Raw genomic sequence first — 18636 nt, forward strand, 5'->3', positions numbered from 1 at the left:
TGAAGGAAATGAAGGTTAGAACTGATGCTGTCACAGTCACCTTGTTATACATAGCTCTGTGCTTGGCAAAACCAGCCCCTCTAGTCTTAAGAATAATTTGGGGTTGGAATTTGTTCTGTTGCTGGGTGGAGAGCCTGGATTTTTATTTGGTATGTGACAAGCTGCTGAGCTAAGTTTAGGGCTTCTGTGGTTAGCAGCTACCTTCTTACTGATAATTTTGGTCTGGCAGGGTTGCTTCTGTAGAGCTGGGCTTCAGGGCAGGGTTAGGATTAAGAGTTTCATGTTAGCCTGTGCGATCAGGTTTGCACTGGGTTTAAAAGGAGTTGTGTGGCTAATTTAAAGGCTATTGTCATCCGTTGTTGTCTTCGTTGTCGCCTTGTTCTGTGTCCAATTGAAAGTCCTTGGCTAGAGTATGGTTTACTCTTAGGTCATTGCAGGTTTTAAGGTGTCCCTGGGCGGAGACTGACAGGAGTGTGCATCGTGTTCTATTACTCGTTTTGTGTCTGCTATCTGTAATTTAGATAAGCAGATATGTAGAGCTATCAAGCTGTTGAGTTTTGTTTAGAACTTTGGCTACTATCCAGTTTTCTGCTTCGTTCCATGTGAAACAGAGATTATTTTTTTCTTTTTACTAGTGCGTATTTAGAGGCAGCGTTATGGTTGGGCTTCCTCCTGCAACGTCCCATTGACCTGCGTGTTGGTTGTTAAATGTTCATCCGGGCAGAGGGTTGTGGAGAGACATTTCTTAGCTGTTCATAATTTGGTGTTGCTTGTGGGAGAGTTATCTTAACATCAATCAGACTTGCTGATGAAGTTCAACTTCATATCAGGGTGAAGGTTGAGGTATGAGACGACAGATCCAAAGGACCAAATTTGTTGTTAGGTCATGTTTAGAGCCAGCACTCGCAGAAGCCTTCCAGACTTGTTTTAGAGCTGGGTTTAGACTTGCAGTTGCCTGCACAATATGTTGTTTTTCTTACCCTCTTATCATAATTTCTGGCTGTTCTGACCTTTCCCGGCATTTCCAAGGAGCAGTGAGACGATAACAAGTCATACAGAAAACACCCCCCCACATCATCCTGGGGGTTGTACTATTTTATTAGCTTAGTTTCTTGAAAAAAATGAGATTTGTGTGCTCAGTATTCTGTCCTTCAAATAAGACTTGGACCTGTAGCCAATTTTGACTAAGTGTGGTAGAAACTGCATTTTCTGGTTTTATGTAAATAGGCAGCTGCACAGAAAAGAGCTTTTTAGTTAAAGGCACACTGAGGTGTGCTGGTTTTGGCTGGGATAGAGTGCCGAAGCCAGCACATGAAGACAGAGCTCAGTCCTTCTGGGATGTTCATCAGTGGGACGATGTTTCTGTGATTTTCAAAGTTTTATTTTACTCAGGCAGAGGCAATGAACCGCTATCATCATGAAACTTTTTTGGTCGTCAGCTGCTGTACAAGGTGCTTATGATTCTGGGCAGATCACGTCACCTCTCTGTCTTTCAGTTTTTCTTCTCCAACTATTCCTAGTCTAGTGTGGCTAGATGATAAACTTTTTTACTAGCTGTTCGTGCAGCATCTTGTCAAATGGAGTCCTAATATCAAGTGGACCTTGCTAGTTCTAGCGCGATATGACAGCATGAACAACCTTCACAGCATCAATACTGTCAGTGGACATCTAATCATGTGATTAGGGCAAAATGGGGCTTCTGGGAGTGTTTGCATCTCTGTCCTTTTTACAAGGGGAAAAATGCCTGGGATGTGCATCTTTACTACTTACTGCACTTACGTCAGGTTGGATATGAACGTTAGTTTCATATAGGGTCTTTTTTTCTTTTTTTCCTGGAGATAACTTGCCAAGTACTCTCAAGGCAGTAGTGATGACAGCATAGCGAATGATTGCCAAAGAGAGGGTGACATCATTTCACCTAATGGCCTCAGATAAGTTATTAAGTACCATTACTTAATCATGCTCCGATAAGAGCTAGTAGCTTCTAAACACTTAATAAATATAATACTCGTGCCTTCCCAGCATCAAATATTTTGCACAGCAAGTATATTTTAGTTTTTCAAAGAAGAAGAAAGTCTCTACCTAGTGCTGAGTGTGTGATTTTAGTGTTTTGGTTTTTTTTCTTCTATCTGGAGTTTCATCCCGGAGGTTATCGCTGTTGGTGTCTGAGCGCTGTGCCCTGGTTAGAGCCCTGCAGGAGCTGCCAGCCCCGTACCCACCTTCCTGGCAGGGATAGCTGCGTCGCTGCTTCCACCTCCTGGAGAAGACAGTGAACGAGGGATCCTGGGTTTTATGGATTTTTCTTGGGATTGTTTTACTTGATTTCTTTTGATTTGCTCTGGTTCTCCCCTGCTCTGGGTATATCCAATGGACTACGTATTGTGAAAACTTTTGTCCCTTTTCTCACACTCCCTCCATTTCTTGTTAGTATTTTCTGAGATTTTTTTCTCCCTTATGTTCCTTTAAAAAATAAAATCTGAGAGTCATGGTAAGCAGGTGAAAAGGCTGCTCACCCATTGAAGAAGGTTCCAAAAATAAGGATGTGTACTGCTGCAGGATGTTGGGAAATACACAAAATGCTATAGGAGTATTATCTTCTTACATGTACTAGTAGGTAATGTCATGCGGCACTGAAGTGTGAGGATTAGGTAGCAGCATAAAATACAATGGTGCACTGTGGTTTGGAAGAGAAGAAAAATACCCTATTTATGGTGATTTTATTCTGCTAAGACACTAGGGTAAACATTGCTAATCCTGGGAAGAATTTGCTATAAGGGATTCCTATGGGTTCAGACCTTTTTTTTGAAGCCTGTACTTTAAAGGTAGCTACATTGTCAAAGTACTCTTACAAACGTGTTGTGGCATGGGAAATATCAGCTTGAAGTTACAGTTCGGTCAACTCTAGCAGTGAAAATGGAGATGATTTATTTCGTGCTTTCTTGGCAGCCCCTGACTCTTCAGAGGTGCTGTAGCTGGGGCATGCGAAAACCTACAATTTGCATACAGGCAGATCGATTATATGTATCAGTGGGCCGGGAGCACTGATCTGCTCGTGTACGGAGTAACCAGACGCTGCAGAGACACTGGGTCTGGCTAGACATACTGTGTAGGTACTGAGGAATGGCTCAGTGCAGTGGTCCGTTTGTCTGCCCAGGGCTATGCAAGTTCCCGTGGTGGCCTAGATCTACGTAATCTGTAAACATCAGTTGAATCATCAGTGGTTTTTGAAGCAGATAAACGTTGCTTAGAAGATCCCCATCCAGTTATTCTAACATTCCACAGTAATATTATATGCAAAATGAAATTAAAGATATCAGATAACGTAAACATACTTGACTGTTACTGATCTTTACCTGTGCTGGATCAAAAAAAAACCAAACAATTTTTGCCTTTTTTTTTTCTGTAAGTGCAATGAATGTGATCTGATCTCTGTTTCCAAAATCTACACTATTTAAAAAAAATCTTGTTGTACTCGTGGACTGATTTACCGGTTTTGGTTTTCCCAGACAGTAATCCTCTCCTTGCTTTTAAGCAAAAGTTCACATTTTTGCTTGTCAGCGTCAAGTTGGCAGAGAAATTCCTGGTCATAGGCTAGAAAAAGAATTAGGGACAGATAAGCTGCTGAATAACAATCTGTGGGATTGGGACTGTTCCTACTGTTAATTCTTAGCACTCCTGCTTTCCTTCCCTTCAAATGTTAATAGGTAAGGACACACAAACACACATAGGCGAGCACATGGTAGTGTAAGTTAGTGAGCTTGGTCTGTAGGGTGCAGGCTGAAGTTCTTTGGTGAAAGAATGAGTTTTTCCATGGGGGAGAGTACCTGCGGAGACGATTACACCCTCTCCCTCTAGATGACAGCAGAACACCAGCCGTGCTGTAAGGGATTGTTTCCTGAATGTATTTCAAAAGAATATTGTTTTTCGTTATCCTGCTAGATTACTTTTTAAAGAGGTTGGAATTACTGTTGTAATATATTGCCCTGCTTCAGAACAAACTCTGCATACTTTGGACAGCTGATAAAAAGAAAAAGCACCGGGAGTTTAAACACGTTCTTTTATGAATATCTGCTTCCGCAAACACAAAACATGTTCACACTTGTGATAAATATCTCTGTATTTCACAGGTAAAGTGCGAATCGGATGCTTCTTGACAAGCAAGATCCTGAACCTTCAGAGGCATCCTTGTTTCTAGCACCACGTGGATGCATTTTTCCGGAGACCAGTGCGGAGGAGTACGTCTGTGCCAGTGCAGTGCCTGCCAAGTGAGCATGGTGGTTTGATTTTTGCATCCTTCCACAAAGAGGCTGATAAAGCCAGTGGTATGATGTGAGCTCCGCGCCTTGGGCTGCGTCGTCTCCCAGCAGGCCTGTTAAATGCCCCTCGCCTCTGGCCAGGGACACCTCTCAAAAGCAGGCTCCCTTCTGTCACCGAGGCGGGTCAGGCTGAAGCGCCTCGTCCTGCTGCTCTGGGCTTTCCCGCCCGCCTGCTTCTGTTGCCCAGGACAGGGCTCTCAGTGACTGCTTCTCCAAATAGCATTTCTTGGACCAAAACCAGGGTGGTCCCCTCTCTGTTCCCTCATAGCCAGCAAGGCCTTTGCCCGTGTGGGTTCTGGCCTTTAGAGAGCTGCTTTTTTTTTAGTGTGTGGAGGCCTTTTCGGGGATCAGCTCCTTTTCCCAGAGTGTTTCCGTTGGGAGACTCCGTGAGACTCAGTGACTGATTCGCAAATGCTGAGTTAGAGACAGAGCAGCACTTCTGCCATGACACCCAGGGGATGTACCCACCATATACTGTTGGCTGTTTTGGACTTCCTTTGCTTGAACTTGGTCCTGTAGAAAGAAGAAAAACATTGACAAGTCAATAGAGAAGGTTCGTAGGAATACAGATAACAATTTCGTCTTAGGAAGAACAGCCAGAAAAGAAATTACACAGCTCTTCAAAAAACTTATTTAAGTGCTCTCTGCGCTTTCCCGAAGTGGTCTTCCTCTCACAGAGAAACAGGACGCGTTGAACTGTGAAACTGTAAGTAGATTATTCATATTTGATTTTTTTTTTTGATGCGTTGGCTGTTGTTAGCTTTTAAAATTGTTTCAGAGATGTATTGGTATCCCAGTCACACTGCCAAAGGTTTATGTCTTTGGAGTTGGAGGTGCAAACAGGATTTGTTGTTGGGTGCAAACAGGAAGAGGGGGAGGAACAACCAGGCGGAGCAGAACTGGGCAACTTTCTAACATGGCTTTACGCGTGGGTGGGAAAGTTTCCGTTTTGCTCCCTGGTTGCTCTCCTCACTGCCGCAGTCCCAAGCAGCGCTGTGAGAGCCGGCTCCGCTGCTTGTGTCGACCCACAGTTAGGAAAATACAGGAAACATCCAAACTGGTTATTAGTTGTGTTTACAAGAATGACAGACAGCTCTGGGTTTTGAGGTTGGGGAATGGGGTTGACATGAATGTTTTTCTGCAGTTATACTTGGATTATGTAGAAGCCAGAAAATGGGCTTCAAGATAACTTTACCTTGCAGATTAAAATATTGCTTGCTTTTTAAGGTTTACTTTCTAAATCAGTAGGTGCAGCTACAATAAAAAATCTAACGGGGATAATGTGGTGATTCAGTTTTTCTAGCAGTATACGTCGGTTTTAAGAACTAGCAATAGGAATTGCTTTCAAAGAAAGGTTTTATACTTGCATACTTACTTTGAAAATATTGTGACTTACTCAAATTAAAGTTGCCCTTTTGAATAACTGTTATTTTACCTGTTCTTGGGCTGCAGCAGCTGTTTACAAGACACCTGAGTTCTGGGTGGGAATACAGGGGAGGATTTTTTTATCCAAGCTGGGATTTTTGAAGTACAGCAGAATAAAAACATTAGCTTTCGTAAGTTGAAAAATATTTCAGCGTGTATATATAATATACCTAAGGAAGAGTGGTTGTAGCTTAGCACAAATATCAGGAAAAAGCGAGGTAAGAGAAGCATTGATTCAAATAGAGGGGAAAAAAGACAATCGAGCAAAGTTGGTCATTCTAAAATAAACGTTGGTGAAACTATAACGTGGTAGTGGGGAACAAAAAGAGAACTGCACGTGAAGCACTGGTACTTACCATAGGTGTCGATAAGTAAAAATCCTGTGTTTTGAATCCTGATGCTAAATCTCTTGCATCCCACTTGTGAGAGGGTAGAATGTGATCGGGCAAGTGAGAGGCACTACCCCTGGCTGGGGGATGAGTGCTTCAGGATGGTTCATCAGCCCAGATGAACCTGGGCTCTTGAGGAGTTGGAGCAAGTCGGGGATGTGGGAGTGAGACTTAACTTATTTGTTTGGCTCCCAGGAAGGGCACTTTTAAAGAATGGGAGGCTCTGACATGTTGCCTTGGCTTGAAGGCAACAGGAGACCTGGGAGAAGTCAGGAGAGGCTAGGATGAGATACTGGTTGGAGAAATCAGTTGTGATAAACCTGCATCTCACAGTGGTGAAAGGTTCCAGAGACTGAGGTTGGTACGAGGTTGCGGTTCCAGGTAGAGTCAGGTTGGAGTGCCCCTTCATCGCTGACCCTCAGCAAAGTCAAATCCTGTAACTGGCAGATCTGCTGAGCTTTGTAGCTTTCTAGTTAGGTGATGCATTCATTATGAGTTACAATGTTGCAGAGCGTAATTAGAGGTATACTCTCAAAATCTCATTTTAAATAATGTCCTGTTGCTTTTGACTATCTCATAGTTAAGATGGAACAATCTTTATTTCCAGTTGCAGTATCTTTTTTGTCCTCCTCGTCTAAAGATAATTTTCAAGACTATATAAATTGCTAATCACAAATCTCTTGTTTTGCTCCATTTTGTTTCTGTTTGTGGTAAAACCAAAGACCCTATTCAAGGTCTCTTAGAACTATGTTGTACAAACACAAGGGACTATATGATCTCTGCCCCAGTTTGGAATAATGTGAGTCAAAGACTGAAGGTTCCTGCTCGTTTCAAATGAAGTATCATCTGCGCCTGTTCACTAGACCTTCCAGAAAATGCAGGAAAACCCAGGCTGGAAATAGATTTGAAAAACTAAGTCCAAACAAAGAAAGGTCTAAACTACCAGCATGTGAAAATAAAAGAGATTTTCGAAGTGAAAGGTGATGCCATCCCAGCTTTGTCATTTGCGATTTGCCTCTATTGTGAGATTTGAGTCACAGGGCTCAGCCAAGCTGCGGACAGGCACGGCAGGAATTTGCAACGTCCACTGAGGGTGTGATTTGCGAGCACTGGTGTAGGGGAAAGCACCAACTTGCATGAAAGGACTGCAAGCCAGTAGTGGTGAGGATGGCACAGGCCACCTTATGTACATGCAAAATGAAAGCTCTTATGAGGTCAGATAACACAAATTTACCATAATAAAAACATTACTTTAATATCTGCTGAAAGTTTGTTCCAAAACAACAAAGCGTTTGAGTTAATTTCTCAGGCTAAACATTGTAGATGGTAAAGACAACACAAAGATCTAGATCTTTAACAAAGAACCAGAACTCAACTCTGTAGCTTTTATTTCCATTAATACTGGAAGCGTTAAAAAAAAAAAATGAACAGAACAGGGACTCTTTTACACTGTATAGCACCTTTCACTTTCTGAGATCTGTGGAGGATTTTACGTATTGTATCTATACAGCTACAGCAGTATACAGCGGCAGAAACATGCAGCTACTGGAACATAAACCTATAGGTCTCTGAATGGGAAGTATTTGATTGGGACAAACATCTGTTTGAATTTTAATGGCAAGCCAAAAGCTGTTGAAGCACTGGGATTCTCAGCATCTCTGATTATTTTTGTAGCAGAAATTAGCACCCAAAAGTACATTTGAAAAATGTTGGCATAACTGCTCCTAGTGGATGGGTTTTCAGTTTTTCAAGTCTCAGCAACGTACTCATTAAATTGTTTCATTACTTGGCTCTTTGCCTCTGTATGAGGTAAATCATCAGCCTGCTAAATCTGTAGATGGAACTGAGCAATCATCGCTGCTTAAAAACAATTGTGAAGCAAATGCTGATGTGCTCCCCTCTTCTGTGGGTTACCGCTGTACTGCAAACTCCTCACTGCCTATAAATTGGAATTGTGGGAGCACTCGGGAGCCTCAGTTGTGGAAAACATCATACAAAGTCAGAACAAAATGATTATCCCTGCCCTAAGGATCCTGCACTGTCCTTTTTTTTTGCAATTAATCTTTGTGTTTCTTTTTCCTGAACTGAAGTTGGGCTGAGCAGTTGAAGCGACCGGAGTTATTTAATGGAGTTAGATCTGCACAGCACCTTGCCGCTGAGCCCAGGGAGACCTTTCTCTCACACCTTCCAGTAATGCTCTCTTTTTGGATAATACCTTTATACGGACATTAGAAGAAATTGAAAACCCAGCTTCACTTATGTGGATATAACAGCAGAGCCTATCTCGCTCAGGTAGGCGCATCTTGGATCGTGGCTCTCAGCAGGCTGTATCCATGAGAGAGATGAGAGACAGACAGCTGGCAAGGCAGCCTCTCACTGTGTGAAATGTACGCTAGTATATTTGTAGGTGATTATAAAAACAGCTTTTCAAGGTTAGTGTCCAGGTTTGCTGCTGCTTAGCACATGAGCAAGGGTCCAAAGGCTTTTTTTCTGTTTGACTGCCTTCATTATTAGTTTTTCTTTCTTAGTGTTTTTCTCTCCCTTAGAAACATAAGGGCTATGAAGTCTGATGTTTCATAGTTTTGCTGAAGGACGTTTTGAGAGTCTCATGACGACACACCGAGGTGATAGACAGTGAGCTTTGAATGTGTAGTACAATCACCTAGACCTAATTAGTGGTTTGTAGTTTTAACGGATAATCAAATGCTGGGTTCTTATAAGAGACTAAGTGTGTACCATATTGCTCACTCTGAGGCTTTTTATATGCCTTACACAGACATACAGACAAAACGATAGTGGAAATGAGAAAGAGTCCGCTTGCTGCGGACAGAGCAGCAAAGACAGACTTGTAGCTGGGCTTTGTTTTAAATCTGGTGCACGAATTACCTAGAATTCCCTGTCTTGCCGTCTGGCTTGACCCTGCTTTGTTCGAAGCAGTCACGCAAACGTGGTAAGTGGTGTACGGTAATAGATTATACAGAGTGTACTGCCTTGCTGTGGAATAAATATTGTCCAGGACAAACTGTCTGTCCTCATTACCTTGGGCAAGAAGTGTCAGCTCGTAGGTGTGAACAACTGAATTTGGGGCGCACCAGCGTATCTGTGCAGAGCTGTCTGTAACTTCAGACACCTCTCTGAGCCTGGGTGGATCTGGAATCTCATTTTCCCTCGACATGCCAGGACATAAACATTGGGATGCACTCTGCAGTTCCCTGCACGGCTTCTGAAGGTGCCTGCAAGGGTTGTAGTCACAGGAGGTGTAGGCCACTTGCACTGGGGTTTCCATTGACTGTTCATCGTATTCGTAGTCATCTACATATTGTATCAGTGGTCTGGCGGATGCAGGCTCTGACCGAGCATTGGTCCTTGTGGAGTTCAGCTGTGGTAGGCTCATTTGTGGTGTACCTTCCCCAGCATGTGTGGCCAAGAAGTGGATAGAATGGTCAGTGGTAGTGGGCTTTCCTGTTGCTCTAGTAGAATAATCACTAGTGGGCTGGTTCAATGGGCCTTCCCGGGGAAACATCGCATCGGTTGTTCTGAGCTCTCTCTTTATCTGATCTGTTTCAGTTTGACTCGTGGAGCCATAATCCGAGGACTGACTATAGAGCTCTTTGAGAAAACCCGGGGAGGTGGTTATGGACGTGAAAGAGGGGGATTTGCTCGTGGATTCGGAAACTGCCTCGTCCTCGTGGGAGGAGCTGTTGGTCTTTGTGAGCATCAGCTCAGTTGGGTTGGCTGCCGTTGTGCTCATTACATTCCTCTGAATTAAGGAGGTGGTATAAGTGTCTTTGGTTAGCGGAGCAGAGGCTGTTGTTGTTACTACAGCAGTGGCATCGTAACCGGTAAGGCTGAAAGCATCATGTTCAGGAGAGGGTGTGTTTGAATCAGGCAGTGTAACGTTTCTCTCAGACTGGCATTTATTGTAGAGCTCAAGCAGTGAAAAAGATGTTGAAGGTCTGCCCCAGTCTTCCTGGGATGTGTTGCAAGAAGTCTCCCAAGCCCTGCAGAGGGGACAAGTTAGACTAGACAAGATCCACAAGAACATTACAGGCTCCTCTAAGGCTGCTTGGATTGGAATTTGCAACCTGCTCTCCAAAACCAGTCTTTATATTAAAGGCATGAAACCTAGACCTAGGTTGTCTTAACAGTGGTCCTGTGCTTGGCAGATGGCTTTCCACAGCACTGGGAACTTGGCTGAGTGGCTTTTTGGTTTTGCAAGCTGCAGGAGTATCTTTTGCCTGAGAGGAAGCATCCTTTGGTACAAGGATTGTGAACCTTAGCGAGAGTGTCAGTGTTCAAAGCAACTTGTCACTAAGGGTCAGACTTTAATGCCACACTAAGAGTGGAATGCATGGAAAGGGATGTAACAGGGTCCCCAAGATCCTTAAGGCAGCTGGTTTAGGCAGCTGGAGCCGTGCTAACACAGGATGTGCTTTTAAATGACTAAGCTCCAGTTCTTTCTTTACTCAGACATTCCATGTTTTTGTAAAGAATGCAACTGCTAAGCTCATCCTGATGAGAAACAACCTAATTTTAATAATCTACTTCCCTGCTGTCTTTGGATGACAAATCTTCTTGGTGGCCTTTCAAAAGGAAGAGAGATCATACGTATGCAAAGTACTCCTTTTAACTACAGCCTATTGTAATCAATCTGTAAAACTGTAGGAGAGCATGAAAACAATAGGTGACAAATGGTGCTATTTGCAAGGGGTTTTGTTGACTGCCTGGACTGATGTAGGCATTGGGAATGCAAAGGCAAGGAGGAAATAACTTGCTAAAGTACTTGCAAAGTCTTCCAGTTTCTGCTCCCAGCGCTGGCCCATCAAGGCCACCAAGCCAGCCCATTTTTTATCTCCAGCTAATAGAGAAAGGTGAACCGAAATAGAGAGAAAATAAGCTATTCTCACCTTAAAGTAGAATCCACAGCTAATAACCCTTTATACTGTTCTACAGGTACCTGTTGCATTCATCCACATTCAAGTATAATTGAGCCATGCTTTGTCCCTGACGGGGACCTTATTTTGCAATTCTAACTCTTGCGGAAGGGAAGAACACACCAGGAATTTGAATAACTTAGATGGTAGTGAATGTTTGGTCCCCACATAATTTACACATTTCAGTTGTGTCTGAAGAGCATTAGTTTATCTCCTCGAACTCACTTACTTTTGCAGCACAACTTTCTTGGGCTTGGAGAGCAGCCAGGAGAGCTGGCAGTCGCATAACAGAGGATTTCCGTACAGGTTGATGATGATGCTATCTGATGAATTGATATTCCAAGGATTAAAGGAACTCAGGTTACAGCTGCAAGATGACAAATGCAATAATTAGCAAACGCTGAGCTACCTTCCAAGGAGTGGTGTGTGCTTAGGAGCCAAGCGTGTATAAAACACAAAGCAATATTCCCAGTTCCCTTGGAAGTAGCCAGTTAGCAAGACTTGCTAGTCTGCACTTTAAAGTCCAGACTAATACCTGCCCACCTCTCTAATTTGCACAGTGTAACTGCTGTGTGTTAAAGCATAACAAAAGCATCGTAAGGGGATAACGCATTTAGAGAAGGCAACTGGAAGGGAAAGGAGCTAGCATTTGGCAAGGGTCCTCTGTGGAAGATGATCTCCTCTCTGCCATGTAGCATTCAGCTACACTTTTATACTATACCATTTTTACAGCTTCTTTCTAGTCTGCTTGTAGTAGCTTGATGTTCTCTATGCCAATCATTCTCTTCATGTTAACTGCGTCTTGCATAATATAGACTCTCACCTACTAAAGTCAAATGACTGATAGAGGAAGACCTTGCTTGCCTTTACTGTTAAGCTGTCCTAGCTGCAGAAAGAGTGTGATAATGTGACCTCCCTGCAGCCTGAGCGCTCGCAAGATGCTCTCTTTTGTCTATGACTTTAACGGCTCCTCCTTTGTCTTTTAAGTTTGGGTTGTGTTTTTTAGCACTTTGAACTGGTATGCCTGAAGGTATTGTGAAGTGCTGTGTAAATTCAGTGTGGCAATCTAGTGGGGGATGGAATCCTTTGGGTTTGGTGTAGGTTTTTTTTCACTTAAATGGGTTTATTTTCCTGAAACGAGTTCCTAGAGCACAGCCAGTGCTCTAGTGTTTGTTTTCTGATATGCTTATAATCTGGGCCTATATTATAGACATTTTCTAAGGTGTTCTCCAAATCTTTTCCTTTATGCTGACTGTTCTGTGTGCAGTTTTCCTGCTTTTATTTTGATAAATCACTATGACTTCTGTTTCCCTTAGTATTTCAACAGATGCATGACATAACAAGTAAATCACACTGGGGTGTTACCCCTAGAATAAGGACTAAACAATTGCTTTTACTAATGCTGAACAAGGACCTATATTAATCTCTCACACTGAAAGTGGCAGGGACAGGATTATTGACTGCTTCCACGGTGCAGATTTTAGGAAACTATCAGCATTCATCCTTTGTAGAGCAAGGAATCTTCAGTGACCTGCTTCTTTGGTGAGACATAGCCATTGCAGATGTTGGAAGCATGGTCTGTATCGCGAGTGGGTTTCAGTGGATCTGTGCTAATCTTAACAGCACTAGATGAATTCATCCATTGGACTGGGGGATAAGGCAGAAGAGTGGGAGAACGATGGATGCAATCTAAAGCAACCAGTAACCGTGCTGTGAGTCTCATGCTACTTCTCTGGGCTGTATCAGCTCTTCTGCTGTATCAGGTCTACATCACAGGCTTTACATGGCATATCCAAGTATAAGACAGCAAGTTTCTCCACGGCACACAAGCCCACACACCTCCTTCCTAAATATTTGATAACAAGCAAACTCTGCATAAAAGTCAGCTCCCAGGCACCATGGTGCTGTGAGGAAAAGGCAATGCAATGTGAGGAAGAACAAAAAAAGAAGACAACTCACTTCTCAAGCGAGAGATGGCTCAGATAAGGCACGCTGTCAAACATCTCTGTCCTCACAAAACTCAGTGAGTGGGAATCTTGACAGTTCAGCTCTCGGAGACCAGGCATGGACTTTAAGAAGTCAGTATCGAGGCTTCTTAATCGTGACATCTTTGTCAGGTGAAGTGATCTGAGGTTAGGCAAGTCTCTGGTCCACTCTGGTTGAACTGAAGCAGAAAAAAGATTTATGCCTGTTGCCTAAATAAAACATTCCTCTGGATTTCTGCCTAGAAAAAAGTTTTGAATTTACAGAGATATAAAGTATCTCTGTGGTCTTCTGCAGCTATTCTCTTTGGGGAAGGAATAGAAAAAACATCAATACAACAGTGTACAAACACCCATGCAATCGCATTTTTTAATATTACCTGGAGGCCATGCTGTCGTAGGGCAGAGGAAAAGAAGGGAAGACAGAAGGGCAACAGAGCCGTTAAGAGATATGAAATAGCTGTCCTATTAGGTGAGATTAAATGAACAAGGATTTCTCTGCTCAGAGAAGTGGCCATTGGGGGGAGATTAGAGAGGTCTACAAACTCCTGACTGGTGCGAGAAAGGCAAATAACTTACTTGTCCTAGCACAGGAAAAAGAGCTGAGAGGCATGAAACTGGAAGAATAGGTCTTATAAAAAAGCGCCCTTCTGTGCCACAACTGAATTGTGTAAGTCACTACCACAAGAGGGATTAGGCAAATTCATGGAGGAAATTCGGTGGTGTATCTGTTACGTGTGAGTTGAGGTGAAACCTCTAGCTTGAGGAGTCCCTAAGGTCCTGGCTCTGCCCCAGGCTGAGCGCAGCTGGGCAAGGCATCGAACATCTGTCTGCCTCAGCACCTCAGTTATAAACTGAGGCTGGCAGGGGAGGCAGACGGAAGAAAAAAGTCGTGCTGTAAATAGCTCAGGGCAGGGATTGTCTCTCTGTGCGGAAGTATTTGGCTGGTTGCGGTTGACACAAAAAGCCTCTCTCTGTGCTACTTCAATACAGTGGTATAAAGCAGAGTGTAACTGGGGCGATAGACAAAGGAAGATTTCAGCAGCATGTCTGGAAAGAGAAACGAATTTCCTCCTGTGTGTCCCAAAGCTAATCTCAGGGCTGACAGTGGAATTAGGATAGAGGTGGGGGACTACAGTGGGACAAACAGTCCTGTTTGGTGGTGTCCCGTCTCTGCCCTTCCTTTGGGAGGCTGGTCTGCGTGAGGGTTTCCCCCCAGCAGTTGCATCACAGCTGGCGAATACCTTGCACGCTTGGACCAGCTGTTTGCAGCTTTCAGCGTGGGGTGTTCCCCCTCCACCCCAGGCTCGGCCAGGACGGGAGCCATCATCCCAGCAAGGCCTTCTGCTCCCCCCGGCCTGACCAAGCCCCATGTTTACAGTGGGAAATCCAGAAACTTACTTTTCTCAAGAAAGGTCCCGCTCAGATCAAGCATGTTGATGATGTTTCCAGGCCTGTCCATGGCCTCACTGGGAGATGCGCTGATGGCAAAAGCAGACTCCCTAATTCCTCTGCTGTCATCTTGCCCGAGCAGCGTTGCAGAGAGGTTCAGGAACTGTAGCTGAGGGTAACAGGAAAAAGCCAGCGGCTGGATTTCAATCAGTGGATTTCCAGCCAGGGACAACCACCTCAAGTTAGGCAGGGTAGAGCTGTGGCATGATGGCACGGATGACAGCTTATTAAAGCTCAAGTCCAGGGAGGTGAGACTGCTGAGGGCTTCAGATCCCAATCTAACTGCCTGGAGATGGTTCTGCCTCAGCGAGAGGATGCGTAGCCGTGGGAGGTTTGCTATCTCTGTGCCATTCATCTCTTCTAAGAGGTTGTTGCTGAGATCCAAGGTCTCCAGGGCCTCTGGAAGGCAGACGGGGAAAGCTGTCAGGCTGCTGTTGGTCAGCTGTAGGGTGATCCAGGACCTATTCTTCCGATCCTCACAGGACATGCTGGTGAGATTAACGTTCTCCCAAGAGTCTTCGTGAGCCAGCTGGAAAACAGTGGTGACGTCCCTGGATGCTGCAGACTCTGCTCTGCTCACAGGGCCCGACGCTGTGTTCCCCAACAGCAGAGAGAGGATGAGCAAGCGTGAAAACATCCTTCTCCTAAGTGGCTTGCAATTAACTTTCGAGATCTGTTTGGTTTTTGTTTCAGGGAGGGGAAAACAAAACATCAGCATTAAGAGCTAAATTAAATCCCTCCTGGCAGCTACAAACTATTTAAAAGTGAAACATTTGTAAGTCCTTTCCTATTGCATCCAGACATCGGAAGTGATAATTAATGTCTCTTCTGTAATTAAGCCTAAGTAAACACGAACCCTTGGGGATAAAGTATAGTGCGATCTTACTCTCAGCATAGCTACAGTTTTTCATGCAGAAAGCGACCAAGTTATAGCACATGTCTGGTACCCACGCCGGTATCCCTCGATACCAGTCTGTCACCCAGAAGAGCAGCAGTGTAGGAGGTGGGCTCTCCAGTCTCTCTGCTCGGCTGCCTCTGTGCAGTGCAGGGGTATGAGGGAGTGCTGGACTGCTACTCCAGTATAAAAATACCAGTTGGCACTCTACTGGACAAGCTGCAGGAGACCTGCGCTTTGAGACTCGCCCTCCTCTGCTCCTGACCCGCTGGCAGTGCCCCGGAGCCTGTCTGCCAGGCGGCGGCAGGGCTGGGGCCCTGCTGCAGGTGAGTGCCGCAGACACGCTACGCGCTCCAGCTCCTGGGGAAAGGATGTGCTGAAAATGCAGCTTCTGAACCACGTTTCAGTGAAAGTGGCCAGAAACAGAGCGTGCTCCTGGATCAGGGCCCCAAAGGCCTGGGTACCAAGAAGCATGTTATTCAGTGTTACAGTTCTCTCTGTGCTCCCTCCTTGTCCCACCCCAGCTTTGTCTTTGTCATTTAGAAAAAAAAAAAGAGAAGAGAAAAGAAAAGAAAAAAATGAAGAGAAAAGGAAAAAGAAAATAAGAGAAAAGGAAAGAAAAGGAAAGAAAAGGAAGGAAAAGGAAAGAAAAGGAAAGAAAAGGAAGGAAAAGGAAGGAAAAGGAAAGAAAAGGAAGGAAAAGGAAAGAAAAGGAAAGAAAAGGAAAGAAAAGAAAAGAAAAGAAAAGAAAAAGTCCTAAGTGACTCGTCTAAGGCTGTGCAGGTAGTCTGTGTCAGAGGAGGGAATTAACCACAGCCCAAAACTAGTGCTTTTCTTACTGAGCTGTCTTTCGTGCTGCCAGGCACCATAATGATCATTCCTCATCCAAAAATATATTACAGCGTAAGGGGGTGACTGAAGCCCCACGTAGTATGAAATATCTCAGACTTATTCCAAACCTGAATAGCTACTTGCTGTTCCATGAATGGGTGCCAGGTCTTGCCCAGACGGCAATCTGTTGCTGCCATCCCAGGTTTAAAGTAGGGACCAGGCAAATTAGTATAATTTGGTTGCTTGCGTCCTTTTTGTCCTCTGGAACCGGGCAAGAGCTGAGTAGCCTCAGGGCTTCCTGGTCACCAGAGCTGCTAGATTCCCAGCACATGGCAGGGAGAGGATGGGAGGAATGGGACTGCTGGATCTTAAATCTTAGATTTAATCTCACTCCCTGGCTCTAAACCGCATCCGCTTGCACGTACCTGTCCAGAAGTCCTGATGCCTCGTGCCTCCGCTCTGCGTGACTCTGATTGCCTGGCCTTGATTTTATACACTTTGGTGACTCAGCCGAGAGCGTGAAATGCCTCTTTTCTGTTCCCAGCTTTCCCTGCTCCCGGCTCTGCCCACAAGCGCAGGCGAGGTTTGTTCCAGGCTCGCTCCCCCGCATGCAGCTTTCCCCTGCCTGGAGAGGGGGTGGCTCCAGGCAGCTTTCCCGCTCCCTTGGCCCTAGCAGGAGGTGGGTGGGAGGGCTCTTATTTCCCAACACTCAGGCAGGGCTGCTCTGTCTGTCTTTGTCTAGCAGAGGGGGGTAAAGGGAAAAGATCAGTGTCTCTAGTCCCAGTTCTCACGTCTTCCACTGACGGGGGGGGAAGGGAGAGGAGTTACTGTGTTTCTTTGCTGACAGGTCAGGATGATGTAAAGCTAAGGCTCTGTCTGCTGACATGGGCTGTGGTCGTTCTCTAGGCGCCAATAAAAGGCTTCAAGTGTTTATATGTCTCTCTAAGACTCTTGCGCTTGGGAGTAAGTCAGTCCTGGAAATGTTCACGCAGGACAAATGACTTCTCTAAGGAGGCCCTTGGGAAATATCAAAAGCAAAGCTCTCACCTGCCACTCGTGCAGAGAGGAATTCTCTCGGCTGATGGAGAGGGCCTGTGGCATCTCACGCTGTGCGTGACGGACTTGGGAGGCCTCTCCCGGTCCCACTGTGCGTGGGTTGTGTTCTCTGTTCTGCATCTGCCGTACCACGGTGCTTGGGAGAATTTCCTTCCTGATCCTTCTGCCACCTTTGCTGGGTAAGTCAGACTGACAGTGTAAAACATCTCCCACCAAGGGGCCTGCCCTGAGCTGGGTTTCTCAGCATTCTCACCATTCAAATATTAATTAGGCTGGTCAAGGGCTGAGTGTAAAGACAGGAACCGGAAAGGGATTAACTGATAGAGATTGTTCCAAAGTAAAAGCAAAGGGATAGTTGTTCAGTAGCTACTATAAGACAATGATTAAAATTTCCAGGGAGAACAGTAGTCAGTGCTTTTTGTTTGTCAGGACAACAAAACAGATCCATGACATGAAGGCAACACAGACCTGTATTCTTTGGTGCCAAAGTGCAGATAAAGGTCTTGCTTTCCCAAAAACCTTGAGTCCGCATGTACACACGCCTTATCTATTGACCGTGTCGTTCATTATCTGCGTGGGGAGAGAGCCTTGAAAAACACCAGAACATCCACAGAACAAGATACTGTCTTTTAGTAGGATTCTCTGGAGCCATTGCGGTTCCCTTGGAGGCTGGATGAGATGCACACGTTGTTCCCGTGTGGAATGGCTCGAAGGCAAGACAAATAGTTTCCTAAATGAGGGGCTAATCCCCCAGATTAACCCTGGTGGAGCAGCTCGCAAGGCCTGCTGGTAGGGCAGTGTGCAGGCTGGACACGTGCGCACCAACAGGTACCTTTAGAGATCTGCATTCTGCTAGGTTCAAAGGGCAAATTGGAGCAGGTTAAAACAATATCTGAAGAATTTGGTATAATAAGAGGAAAGTCCAGCCTCTGCCAGGCCGGTGGAAACCCTGCCTTGCCTCTGGCTTTGCAGACCCGCTGGCTGCAAAGCTCCTCTTTGCGAAGCCAGGAAGCAAGGAGGTGGCCTCGCTTTGCCTTGAGCTATTAACTGCCCGCGTTGTGTTTGCTGCTCTTTGCTCGGTATTTACAGACAGTGCATTTTCATTGGTTATTTTACTGTTTTTAATCATCTCTTTAAAAACTAATCCATGAAACCTGGTGAGCCAAATTCTGCCTTACTTCTAATGTGTTCAACCTTACTGACTTCATTTTGGAGACTGAGACAAGCAGCCTTGTGAGACTGGAAAAGCAGGCCAGCAAGCAGGCCACTCATTTCAGTGAAAGTGGAAGCGAGTGGGGTCTTTGCCCAGAGGCGCGTGATTCTGACTGTTACAGAGAACCTCTTGCAAGACGCAGA

The 18636-nt window shown here is 45.0% G+C and overlaps 1 protein-coding gene across 1 annotated transcript; it reads right to left on the reverse strand.

Annotated features, from left to right (window-relative positions):
- Positions 1-8559: 8559 nt before the first annotated feature.
- On the reverse strand, positions 8560-16758 carry LRRN4 (leucine rich repeat neuronal 4). Its single transcript, XM_082481782.1, has 5 exons — positions 16650-16758; positions 14448-15171; positions 13024-13228; positions 11294-11431; positions 8560-10131 (listed from the first exon to the last, which is right to left on the reverse strand). The coding sequence occupies exons 2-5, from the start codon at positions 15133-15135 to the stop codon at positions 8799-8801; spliced, it is 2364 nt and encodes a 787-aa protein (XP_082337908.1). The 5' UTR covers positions 15136-15171; positions 16650-16758; the 3' UTR covers positions 8560-8798.
- Between the last annotated feature and the right edge of the window lie 1878 nt (positions 16759-18636).

Source organism: Vanellus vanellus (genome assembly GCF_965231255.1).
Source record: "Vanellus vanellus genome assembly, chromosome: 3".
In the NCBI taxonomy this organism is placed as follows: Eukaryota; Metazoa; Chordata; class Aves; order Charadriiformes; family Charadriidae; genus Vanellus; species Vanellus vanellus.

Coding starts and splice junctions, on each gene's coding strand:
- LRRN4 (XM_082481782.1), bottom strand. CDS start 15,135: ATGTTTTCACGCTTGCTCATCCTCTCTCTGCTGTTGGGGAACACAGCG. Junction 13,229..14,447: donor CGGGACCTTTCTTGAGAAAA/GTAAGTTTCTGG, acceptor TTTCTGCTTCAG/TTCAACCAGAGTGGACCAGA. Junction 11,432..13,023: donor AGCCATCTCTCGCTTGAGAA/GTGAGTTGTCTT, acceptor GTCATCTTGCAG/CTGTAACCTGAGTTCCTTTA.